This window comes from Dermacentor variabilis, chromosome 4 (genome assembly GCF_050947875.1).
Source record: "Dermacentor variabilis isolate Ectoservices chromosome 4, ASM5094787v1, whole genome shotgun sequence".
Taxonomy (NCBI): Eukaryota; Metazoa; Arthropoda; class Arachnida; order Ixodida; family Ixodidae; genus Dermacentor; species Dermacentor variabilis.
This window is the reverse complement of record NC_134571.1, coordinates 56,473,711-56,487,139: the sequence shown is the minus strand read 5'-3', so window position 1 is coordinate 56,487,139 and position 13,429 is coordinate 56,473,711. Positions and strand designations below refer to the sequence as shown.

At 46.3% G+C, this 13,429-nt stretch overlaps 1 protein-coding gene across 4 annotated transcripts in view; it reads left to right on the top strand.

The window, feature by feature from the left end:
• LOC142579191 (glutamate receptor 1-like) overlaps positions 1-13,429 on the top strand; it is a 212,172-nt gene that overhangs the window by 145,355 nt on the left and 53,388 nt on the right. For all 4 annotated transcript variants that reach the window (XM_075689163.1, XM_075689164.1, XM_075689160.1 and 1 more), the window contains 2 exons: positions 5,299-5,546; positions 9,165-9,329. In XM_075689163.1, coding sequence (XP_075545278.1) covers positions 5,299-5,546; positions 9,165-9,329 — 413 coding nt within the window. The remainder of the gene's footprint in view (positions 1-5,298; positions 5,547-9,164; positions 9,330-13,429) is intronic.

Here is a 13,429-nt window from a genome sequence, read left to right as displayed (position 1 = left end):
TCTTTTTTTTTCTTCATAATATCTTTTTTATTTGTTCCTCATGCGGTATGCATCCGCGTTTGTGTTTGGCAATGGCTAAGTGTAATTTTTATTCGCGCTCCTAAAGAGTAACGAAACTTGTCTGTGTCCGTTAGTTCGACTGAATCGAAGCAGGTTTTCCTGTTTGTTAGGGTGCATGGTTACAAAGAAGAAAAAATGTAACTACACGAAATAATTTGCAGTTCCGCCCAAAAGGCGAATCACCGATTGCGGTAGCAAATTATTAGATAGCTGTACAAATTAAGGATATTAGCTTTATCGGCCGTACAGATTTGTAAACATTCGCTTACTAACTAAATTAACTATGATAGAATGTGTAAGCGCGACTCAACGAGGACGTAGAAACAGACACACAGATACAGCGCTGTCTTTGCGTGTCCGCTACTTTCTACGTCCTCGTTCAGTTGCGCTTGCCCATCCTACCATAGATTCAAACCAACTAGCCCGTCAACGTGCTTTAACTAAGTTAACGAGCATTGTGTCACCCGCGTACAGGTAAACCTGAACACATTTCGCTTGATGACAGCGGAAACTGTCTGTGAAAACGCGGGTGTTAGGAATCGCGGCAGCAGCCTAGCCAACTGTCCTCCGTGCATCTGTCACTTCAACGTGAACGAAACGTCGAAAGCACAGCGCATACGAAGCTACCTGCACTACGCGCAGTCTGCAAACATCGCAGATCGCTTTGAAGATGAGGCCCACACGGGCGCGCACTTTGGCCAAGTCGAAGATCGCTTTCAAGACACACGAGCGCCGGCAACGCGTCCGTATGCGGCGTCCGCCAAAGGAGTCTGCTACGGCGTCCGCGATTCGCGTGGTCAACTCTGTAGTAGACGCCGCGGTTGCCTCCACTATGTACGAAGTGGCGGGCGAGGAGGACATCGAGGCACCACAGCAGTCGCCTGACCCCCCGGCCTCGGGCGCCACATGAGAGGGCACGCATCTGGGCGGCGTTTCTCGCTCGCGCACGCCAGATGGAACCGCTTTCGCGGGCTCACCCTCACACACTTTCACTCACACGCAACCTCTCGGCGACGGCAGAAATGCGCCTGGAGTGTCAATTGCTATTGCAATAAAAATACATTAATTCTGTACCTATGTGTATATAGTCAGCGGAAAATTCCTTGTGCAAGCACCCATCTAATCGCTGAGGCGATGTGAAACGTTTTTTAGATAACGGCGACTCGTCTCTATTACAAAACCTTTGCAGAAATATGTGCAGTTTTTATGTCGGGCACTGCATTGCCGATCATGGAGCGTCACTCGCGTGCCTACTATTATTTTAGTAACTGCAAAATGACGACGACGCTGAACCGCGGTGAGGTCAGCAAAGAAAGCTTTGCCTTAAAATGCGAGCGCGAAGAAGCTGTTGAAAAGTGGGGTGAAGGCTCGATGCCATTACCACAAAATGTATGGACGCCTCATGCTGAACAACCAGTGAATCTTTTTGCCATTTTGTCAGTGTCACATCAGGACGCGGAGCAGGGCCCTACCGCTTGTGAAGACTCTTGTAATGCCGATATTGATACCAAAATGTGTTCGCACTGTTGTTGAACTGTGCATCGTTTCTTTATACGTCGAAGGCGGCTTTCCGTGGTAGAAAACGCAAGAAAATAGCGGATTGATATTGATATCGGGATGGATACCATTACTGCCCACAATTCGAATGCGCTTTCCGAATGTCGCTTCTCAATTCCAACGAAACTGTATTTCTTTCGAGATGCAGGCAGAAATTACCAAAGAGTCACTGAGTTCGGCTTAGCTGAAAGGCGACACTATTGCACAGCCCTTTCGGGCCACGATACTATCGCGTGAACAAGTCTCACTTCAGTTGATGTTGATCTTGATTCTTTGAATCTCTGCGTCATTTTATTTATCCTGCAATCTCATGATACCTCGCCACCAGTCTCTGCAGTCCCCAACATCATCTCGGTGTGACGGTAACATGGCCGGATCAATAAGCATGCAATGAGCCATCGCATCGTAACGCTGTTCCCCGTGTTCTGCTAGCAGCTCCAAAAAGGTCCCTCTAGGGCTTAACGCAACATTGTTTATGGGATCGTAAATATCCTCAATGGCGCGCGCTTTTCTTTTCCTCGTGCAATAAATCTTCTGCACCACTCGTACAAACAAGTCCTCAGAAAGACAAGGAGAGAAGAAATAGTGCTGGAAACAGGTACAAAAGCCACCAAATTACGCGCATTTATTTCTGTGCATTGTCTTAATATTTGCTTAAAGTAATAGCTCGTGGTAGCTGCCTTCCCAGAAAGATAACTCAGTGTGATAGCCTCAGCCAATAATGTACATTCAGAAGAATCTTTCACTTCCGCTGTCTGGCATCGCCATTGATTTTGCCCTTCAAATAATTTTAGTGAGCATTTTTCACTCGAACCTGTTTGTAACATTAACATTGTAATTTTTGCTAAACATTGCTTTTCATGTTGCTGATTTGCTGACAAAATCTCCGGAAAGGGGCTGTAATATTTGTTCACTACTACTATTACTACTACTACTTACTATTTACCATCACTTACGGATACAATACTACTACAACTACTACAATTACAGCTATTACAACTATTAATTGTTGTTATTTCTGCTATAAGAAAAGGAGTAGCCGTCACCATTAAACTGTGGCTACATCTCTTTCTTTTATTTTCATTTCAATAAAGTAAATCTACAACCACTACTATTCTTGCTAGTGCTATACTTTTATGACCACAAAAGAAGAAGAACCCGGTTGAAGGAGTGGACTGTCACAATTCTTGCTTACGAGTTGCTGAAGGATAGAAGTCCGAGTTCTCGTATTTCTTCAACGTTAAGCCTTTTTTCTTTCTTTAATCTTGATGTACAATCACAGGAACGTCAAAGCCGGCTATTCAAAAATGCCATTTGTTCTGAATTCTTTCGGTACTTTCTCAAGAGTACAAGGAGGGGGGTTAAGGAATTATGTATACGATGGTGTCCGTCGTACACAATAAAGAAACGGAACTAGGCCGCAGTCTGAAATCCACCGCCTTAAAACTGAACAATGTGCCATAGTGGTTCATGGTCGAAACCTCCACTGGAAGAAGCATGCACAAACAACAAACAACAGCAGCCGCAACAAATGTCTTCTTATAATGCCAGTGGTTCAAAGACTTTCTCCTACGACCATACGCATAAAAATGGCGCTGACTGCATACAGCGTCAGTCTCGCGAATTTTTGCGACTCATTCGTTGCCGACCGCAGCTCACTCTGACGATTTTCTGTGCGTGTGTGTGGTTTGTACCATGACGGCGCCAACAAGGTGCTATTGTAAGACTCCTCCCCCACTGTCTTTTTTATTCACATTGAACGAATGGTGGGCACTGCGTAGCGCTTATAATTTTTCTCTTCTCAAGCTTTAACTGATGACAAACTGCAACCAATGGTCCTCGATGGTCAAAAGCTTCAATTTGTTCTCACCTTTTCACACTGCTAGCCTGGACACGTGACCGCGACTTTCCTTCGCGGACCTCTCTCTCTCTCTCTCTCTAACAAATGACACGGCACCCACAAATGACACGGTAGAGCGGGGGAATGGTGGGGTGTTAACGCCATTCGATCGATACCAGCCGAGCCGACGTGGCCTCTCAAGCGCCGACAGCCCCGCACATCTGCCTTCCCGTTATTCTGCACGCGCCCTTGATCTCCACTCACGGTCCCTGTTCGTTGAAACATCCTTATTTGAGCTTATCATTTCTGATGGCGCTTCGCCCCGTGTAGTAAGTAACTGGGATTGTCTTCCTCTCCTTATGTCCCGTCTTCGTTGTTCCTTCGCAAATTGTGGGTTCAGGCTTCTAGGAGCACTTTGTCGCATTCTGCAACGAAGATTCACGGCGCGCGCAGAAAACAGAAAGAGGGAGCACTGCGCGGATACAAATAGAAAAAAAAAGCGGCCTTAGAAACCTGAAATGGTCACTAATGCGGGCACATATTTGCATATCTTGATAGCTGTTCCTGGTATAGAAGAACGCCCACATTACTCTAGCCGGCATCAGCTTAAAATTTATTTAGATATTTGCTTTAATTCGAAAGCTCTCGACGACGTTTTCCCTCTAGCGCCTGTCATCGCAATAAATGTTCCAACAGCTTCTCAAACAAAAATACAATGGGGAACATGATTTCTTTAGACGTATCAGGATGGGGAAAGACTGCGTGCTAACGCCGAACTTCATACCTAAAGTTATTGCAGTAATTCTATAGCGTCTTGCGCTTCTAAAACGTGCAGGTTGCCTATGAATCCGCTCTAACAGCCAAACGTGTCTATATGTCGTGCTCTCCTGGAAACTGTCCTAGCAATACTTCGTGATGAACGATTAAGATAATAGAAAAATTCCAACTCACGGAGGGTTCTGTAAGAATTATATAAGGTGACTATGATTGTTGTGTTCCAAACAACTTTAAAACTTCTTGGGCGAACGACGAGCTACGCTATAGGGTATAAGCACATCGTTATTCGGACGGGCTTCCACTGCATGGTGGTTAAACAAAAAATAATAACAAAAATAATTTGTAGGCAAAATAGGCGTGTAAAGCTTCGCTATTTGATAAGCCTTCGACATTAAGCAACGGTTTCGGCCGCCGAAAGGCGTGAAGCCACCATGAGAATACTTCTCGTTCCAGTTCCTATAGGTCTTTGTAACCCAAGGCCAAAGGACCAACAAAAATGGCTCAAGTTGACTGAAATGGAGGTCTTGAGTTGCACGGAAACTACAACAGATGCCCTTCAATAGCACGAAAGACGATAACAGTGCTACGGCGATGACAAAATGACGTAAAAGGTAAACTAGGAGGTTTAACTTGCCAAAACCTGACAGATGATTACGAAGCGCCGTAATCGAGGACTTGAAAATATTTTTGACCGCCTGGATTCATTAACGTGAGCCTCACGGGTGGCTCGCGGGTCTCTTGTATGCTCCCTTATAGTTTGAAGGTATATCACTACATAATATGGTCACGTTCTTTCAATGAACCACAACTCCAAAACGGCGCTCGCGTCGACCTTCCCTGCTGGTCTTCCCGTCGTTTTCTCGACGCAAAAACAGGGGCCCCTTTCCAACTAACTTAGTTCTCCTTTCTTGGTGCAATCCAGAGCTAACCTCAGAGATCCCTAATTCTGTTCCCCTTCTCTGCACGGTAGGCAATGACAATCTCAAAAGAAAAGAACCATACTAGGGGCTCCGCTACAATAAAATTAATTCTTTCTTTTTTCTTCTACCTCTCTTCCTCGGCAGGCCTGCTGAAGCTGCAGCAGATATTCCACATGACGGCGAACAAAAAGCTCGTGGTGCGCGTGGTGAGACGCTTCTTCAACGTATCCGACGCCAACTCTTTCCTGCACCAGATGGAGCTGAACGACCGTGAGTCGCGCAAGTACGTCGTTCTGGACAGCACCGCCGACGTGGCGCGAGACATCATCATCAACCACGTGCGCGACCTGTACACTGGCCGGAGGAACTTCCACTTCCTCCTCACCAGCCTCGTGAGTAGCAGTGCATCCTACTCCTCCTTCCTCCTCCTCTCTCTCCCTGTTATCTGCTTTCCCTCTTTCCCATTCCCCCGGTGTAGGGTAGCCAACCGGACGTGATTCTCGTTAACCTCCCTCCCTTCTTATCTCTTTCCCTCCTCCTCCTACTCCTCCTTGTGTTTCCTTCGGAATCCTTTTTTTTATCCTGCGCGCGCGTGCGTGTGTGTGTATGTGTGTGCGTGCGTGCGTATGGGTTTAATATAATTATTGCGCTTTACTTTCCGAAACTGTGCAACGGGTTGCCACATTCCTACGCAGTACCATTATGATCCTCTTAATATTGCCTTACATTCGATCAGTGAGAAAATAGACTTTATGAGTTTTGTAGCGTTCGTAGGGGCTGCTGATTAACTCAGGCTACCTAGGATTCTTTATTATGCAAATAAATCTACCCTAATCGACCTAAATCTAGAAGGTGTGGTATATTATTACTTATGGGTCGTACTTTGCTGTATTTCTTTGATTTTGTATTGTTTTAGGCATCAATCGTCGCTGCTCAAAAAGTCACACCCCTGTCATCATCATGAGGAGCCGCTCAATGAAAAAAATTATGATAAATGAATAGAATTAGAGGAAACAAATTTTTACAATATACTGCGCGGGTTCATAAAGAAACATGTGTGCTTTGTAAGGATGGTAGCGTTAAAATAATGCCCATTTAGGTATGTTTATAATATAAACTGAAATTCAGCTCCACACTTCAAAAATGTGCGTGTCGTCGCATGAAACCTGCCTCTGCATTTACGTATGGTTGGCTACCCTAAGATTTATTTCGGCCGATGCAGACCTTTGATATCACATTACTATTATTCAGGACCAGTAGCGCAGTTTTCCTATAAAAATGTGAAAATAAGATCGTGGCCGGCGAAAATATTCAGGCCATCGGTTGACTGTGAAGCGTAAAGAAATATTCAGCACACCGTATTAAGCTGAAATATTGATCTGACATGGAGAATGAAGCCGCCGTAGTCTTCTGCGCATCGCAAACATCTGTAATTTTGGATGTGACATCAATTATTCTTCGAAGGAGCCTACGAAAACAATGCTGACTAGTACGACGTAGGAGGTATTCAAACATGCATTTGAATTCCCTCAGTGCTTGACACTCGTCTCGCTACAAACCTGTTTTCGATGCTTTGTGTGCCATTTATATACTCAACTACGATGAACAAATCCAACTGTTACAGAGTCGTGGGACGTTGCGGAATCATCGCCCAAATTCCAGTGAACGTAATTTTTTTCGGCGAACTACACTAAAATTTTAATTACTGTAACTAAAGACGCAGAATTTGATGTTCAGGCCGCACATAACTCGTGACACCGACCCAAATTTCTAATAACTTAGACTCGGTGCAACATTTCGTTTTTGAAGGAGACCAGGAAACGGTGCGTATAACACTTGTGTAGTGTCCTAATTATTTCACACACTTTACTTTTTGCACTTACGTAAGCTAGTTATACTTTTTCCAGGACACCATGCTAATATTTCACGTGGTTCTCAGAGCACACTTATAACACTGTGGAACGCTTTCTGAGGTACCTTATTGCAAAGGCCGTCATTAGCCCACAGACTTGAGACTTTCTCGACAAATATTGGCAAAGGTCCCTCGAAAATATTGGCAAGGTCCCTCGTTTAGTTCACAGATGACACTGTGGAAACCTTCAGTGCGCCTTGTATCACGCATGAAAATAAGGACAATGACTTCAGTAATCATTTGCAAAGATTAACTAATAAACTACAGGAACTCTCCCGCTGGGACCGCTCCTTTCTCCTGCGGTTGCGCGTCGGCTGCTACAGCACGGCCGCCCGATTGCACAGACTGCACGGAACTGGCAGCCCCGCATGTGTGGAATGCGGCGAAGAAGAGACTCTCGAGCACCTCCTGTTGCATTGCCCATCCTTTGATGTTGAGCGCACTGCGCTTTGTGCCTCGTATCGTCGCGTGGGTCTGCCTTGCGACACGGAGGGAGCCCTTCTGTTTCCCGCAGCGCACGCCTCTATCGTCAAAAGAGTGCTTGCTGCTCTCCTTGACTTTTGCTGCGAAACGCAGCTGAGAGCGCGGCTATAAGCCCCGCATCGCTCCTTCTTCAACCTTGTCCTTTTTTTTTTGCCGCTTTCTTTCCTTCTCTTCCTGATCCTTTTCTCCCCACTCCCCTTACCCTGTGCAGTGCTGTTGAGGTGTCCTCCTTTGAGAGACAGTTACGGCACTGCACTTCTCTCTTCCTTTCTTCTAAAAATCACTACACACACACAGGAACTTTGGCTCCACATTGCCCCTAGCATGCCCCGGATTAAGATTAAGTAACAAAGACCTATTAAGTAACAAAGACTCGCTTAAATAATTTATTACCAAGGCTGTATTCACGTGATGCTCTTCACACTTTTCCCACACACCCGATGTTTTCTACACTATTTTCTCAAAACGTAAACTCTGTAACACACTCAGTTCTTTCAGGACTTCGGGTAAACATCCTGCGCGTATTCATAAAACACACTTCTAACATCTGAAACACTTCTATTTGTCATTTACGACGAAGGTGGTAGTTAACCTACGCAGTTCAAACTTCAAATGTGCATCACCCACAACATGCTACCCCAATATGACAATTGAAGCTAACGTTTAGTTCTGGACAGCGAGCACCATGCTCCGGCAGTTTGTGTCGCTTCGGCCGTCTGTCGAACTTCAACGCAATGCACCCGCGGAGCTCAATTGGCAGCATCTTCAAAAAAAAAAACCGTTACCTCAAAAGATCGGCCACATTTAAACAACTTTCTATCGGGAATGCCGCGCGGTACTCACGTTTAATTATATGCGCATTTACGGTAGTTTGTCATTAATTCCCTGCTGCTTTAGGGAAGTGTCTTCTAAAGCAGCACATCTTCTGAAATATTTTTACAGCGAATCTATATGTTGCTACCGATTCGTGCGTCCGTCTGTCGATCGCCTGTAGGCCGAAAACTCTTCCGGCGCAAAACCACGCGCATGCGCGAAAAAAGAAAAAAAAAACAGCGCGAACAGGAACTGCGTACCGATGATCCAACGGCCTACCAAGCTATCGTTTAATGAACCGTCTCGATTAAGCCAGTGATAAACACCGGGGCACCACGTTGCAGCTTCGCTGGTTAACCATCTGTACGGAGTACTTGGGCGGTGATATTTTTTTAAATGCTACTGATTACGCGGTTGCATTGCGGCGAAGTTTGACAAATTGCAGAAGAGGCGATGTCAAAAAATCCTGCGGAAGAACATTCTACGCACTTCCTATAACATCTCTACAGAAGAAAACAAGCAGTTTTTAATTATTTGTAGCTTTATCATTCTCCCAAATACTTCGAATCTTTAGTGCGCATTACCCATGATGTGCCCCTTCCTTTTCCAGCTGTAGTATCGAAATATGAAAGTGGTGCCACATTTGGTTCAAGCAGGACAGCAGGCTCTTTGCAAGCGCTCCCTACACAATTTCTACATAACTTCTAAACAGACACGAACGCCTCTAAAAGGCTTTTCGGTGAGCGCTGCTACATCATCTGCTCTTGCTTTACACGTGGTGTGTTTCCTTTTCACAATGCAGGTAATGGACGAGTACTTTAACAACCAAATCCTCGAGCTCGGCGTGGTCAACGTCACCGGCTTTAGGATTATCCAGGTCAACAAAGACGAGTTCAAACAGTTTCACAAACCTTGGGAAAAGCTCGACCACAGCAAATGGCCTGGAGCTGGAACACCCCATGTATCCGTAAGCATTGTGTTTTCTTGCTTAGTGGCTCCGAAAAAAAAAAGACACTCCTCATGCATAGGTTTGATTCCTTACGATAAACCCCCTTGGATGGATTTCTTAGAGTGTATGTGGCTATAATGCTGTCATGGGGACTGCCTGTCGCCATTACTGAGAAAGCACTTTGTGGCAACCCATTATTGCACTTCACCTGTAGTTTATTTTTTCCGCCACATAACAAAGACAACAAGGTATCTACTATCTCAGGCGCACCAGAATCCCCGTGCGTTTCATGTGTGACCAGTGTTGTGAGCTGTCTTTAGTGTATCTGCTTGGCCTTGCTTTGCATTCCAGTGTGTCATGTGACCTATGCTGTGAGCGTTTTAGTGCCCTTATGTGAAGTTACTTCATATACGACTTTTTTATTCTGGTTCATTTCCATTTTACAGTGCCGACTTCTCTCCTTTCTGGAACGCATTCATTACTATGTGAGAAGATAGTAGCGCACGAGAACAGAAAATTGTGCGAGTTGGTGTTCTTCGCGATGACCGGCAGCGCGAACGACGAGGACGAAGAAAGAACCACACAGTACGAGCGTTCAACTTCAATTGCAGTAAACTGTAAAATAATTTACGCCCTTATTCACTGTTAAGTGTGTAAGTTATTTTACAGTGTACTGTAGTCGAAGTTCAGCGCTCATCCTGTGTGATTCTTTCTTGGCCCTCGTCGTTGGCGCTGCCGGTTACCACGAAGTAGGCGGCGCCGCTATTAGGCGCCGACATCTCCTAGACGTCATAAAAAGAAGAAAAACAGTAAAAGAGATTGCCGCTCTAATGGTTCAACACAAACATGTGATAGTGTCTTCGTGTGTTACTGCTAATGGACATCCATTAACATCGCAAGAATACACATTAATATCATTAATATTATGAATATTCTTATTTCGTTCCTGAATTCGTTGTCATGTAGCAATTTTTTTGTCGTATTTGTCGAAATTAATGAAATTGCCGGAAAAAACGACCCTATTATTTGCGATGCTGAAATAAGAAGCGACAGAATTGTTGAGGTGGAGCCTTTCCCTGCGTTTTGGCGCATCTACATGATGCCTCGTACTGGTATTTTTCGACGTTTTTTGCTACATGTAAAACTTTGTTGTAAATAGCATCAAGATTTGCGCGCCTCCAAAAGAAACCTAAGACGGTGAGCACATCGACGGTGAGCACATACTTGTGTGAAATTAGACGTTTTATTAGAGAAGCGACCACCGATTTTATTAAGAAGCATTACTGACAATAAAGGGTAGGACATGTAGTAGCACTACCTGGTTAGGGTTCCAAGGCACGCAGTTGCCTGAGTATAACAATCTAGCGTGAAGCAGAGAGAGAGAGAGAGAGATGAAGAGGAAAGAGAGGGAGCGTAACCGGATATTAGAATCCGGTTTGCTACCCTGCACTGGGGTTGGAAGATAGGGGTTGGAAAGACAACAGAGAGGAAAGGGCCAGAAAATGAAAAAAATATATGCATACACAGAGACACACACACAAAGGGCGTTCCAGTTATAGGCGTTCATATCGTGCAGCAAATAAGTATTACACAAAGGCACAAGAACTTAACGAGACGAGTGCTAACTGACAACTAGTAACATCATTTATGAGGCTGTAAGATTTCATTGCACTGCTTCAGCCTTCCTCAATACGCATATTTCTATAAGTGCACAAGCGCTTCTCCAAACCAATCTGTCTGAATGCAGCTGGCAGCGGCGTATAGTCGAGCACGTCAACATGTTTTGAGCGGTAAAGCGCCCTCGCCGCGGGGACAGAGCGTGTTGTGGGAAAAGAAATAATTATTACAAATCGAACAGCCGTCTCAAAAATGTTCGAATTCCACAGAGAACAATATCGCCGTCTATCTCAAAACAAGAAATAATTGCAACTATGAAATTCTGCACAATAAGTCAGCCGCACTCACTGCAATCTTTCTCACTCGTACTGAGTACATACTGTTTGGATCCCACCGATGGCATCGGTTGTTGGGAACTCGGCGCTGACGCCCGTGGTTGTACCTGGGTCGCAAGCCCCAAGGGTAGCGTTGGCCTGGCGGCCTGGGGTACAACTGGAAGCATCCGAAGGTCCCGGCAAAGCATGAGTCGACTGGTAACAACAAAACAACTTGTTTATTTTAACATCGCAAAGAGTTGGCGGTCAGGTTGACCGAAGTAGAGAGACGGGAGAGCACTTTACTCAACAGAAGAAATCGGAGCCCTCCTTTTGGCGTCCGGGGGCAGCTGTTTTTATACTCTCGCAGTTGAGGGCAAGAAGGAACCCCTCAATAGACGAGCACGTGATTGTACAATGGGCTAATGGTGACGCACACTGTCGTAGCGCCGCCGGTCGGGCACAAAGACTGGGAGGAGAAGGTAACTTCGGCTCTCGTAGCGCCTCTGGTCGGGCACAATGACTGGAAGGAGAGGGTGACCCCCTGCTGTCGCATCGCCGCCGTTCGGGCACAATGGCACATACACTCACACACGCACATGAAGACACGTGGCATCGGAACATGCCTGGAAATGCCTGGAAACGCCTGGAAACGCCTGGCGGGGAGCGTTGCGGCGACGCCGAACGGGCCAAAATGTCTGCCGCCCCGCCGCAGTCGCGCCGGCAAAACCGCGCGTCGCAGGCGAAACGCAACAGATCGCCCCGCCGGGGGAAGGAGATCCCGATGGACAGGGGACTGCATCCGCTGTCCGGAGGGATGTCGCTCGATGATGCTCATAACCGAAGTCGGGCGTCCCTCGACGTTTCTTGAGCGCAGCGCACAGAGAAGGCCTCGTTCTCTCGTTCAGGTTCGCACGGGACACTGCAAAGTGACTTCGGGAGAGTTCACATTTTTGTTCTCGTTCCCGGCAAGCGTTAGAACTACGCTGAAACTCAACCGCTCAGTCAGCAAGCACGGCACAACCCTCACTAAGCCCTGCCAGGCTCTTTCCCCTTTTTATACCACTGCCTAGTTCCTTACAGTAGTCTAGCATCACTCAGAACGCGTCCACAAATTGGAAAATTCCACTAGAAAGCATATCATCACTTTGAAACACTAAACAAAAGCAATATGTTAAAAAAAATCCTGCCTCAGGAAGAAAAAACATCAGTAACAAACAATTTTGAGGCTGATTCCTACGTTAGGGGCTTCGACTTAAGCCATCGGCGTTACCGTTGAGACTCCCCTTTTTGTAACGCACCTCAAAGGAATATTGTTGCAAAGCGAGGCTCCAGCGCAGGAGGCGGCCATTTTTGGGAGAGATGGTCTGCAGCCATTGGAGAGGGCAGTGATCCGTCTCAATGATAAACCTCGAGCCGGCTAGATAGCATGACAATTTCTGAACGGCCCACACGAGACATGCACACTCTTTCTCGGTGGCGCTATACGCCTGCTCACGACTGGTCAGCTTACGACTAGCATACAGGACGGGGTGTTCTACTTCTCCATTTTCCCGTTGGCACAGTACAACGCCCATGCCTCGCTCACTAGCATCGCACTGAACAACGAACCCTTTGGTATAGTCTGGCGATCGTAGCACAGGCTGGTTTGTTAGGGCACTCTTTAGGGCGCTAAAAGCTCTTTCCTTTGTCTCGTCCCAGACGACTGTTTGAGGCTCTGACTTTCTTAGAGCATCCGTCAGGGGAGCCGCGATATCAGAGTACCTGGGGATGTACCTCTGATAGTAGCCGGCGACACCTAAGAACGACCGAATATCGGTCTTTGTGCGCGGTTGCGGAAAGTCTCGCACAGCGGCCACTTTTATTTCAGAGGGGCGGCGACGACCCTGACCAATCACGTGACCGAGGTAGACAACCTCGGCCTGTGCTAACTGGCACTTAGGAGCCTTTACTGTCAAGCCCGCTTCGCGCAGGCGGGTTAGCACTGCCCGCAAGTGTGCCATATGCTCAGACCAGGATGCGGAGAATATCGCTACGTCGTCTAGATACGGTAAAGCGAATTCTTGCTGTCCCCGCAACACTTTATCCATGAGGCTTGAAAAACAGTATGGCGCGTTCTTCAAACCAAAACTCAACACTTTAGGACGGAATGTTCCCATTGGTGAAATGAACGCCGCATACCTACTA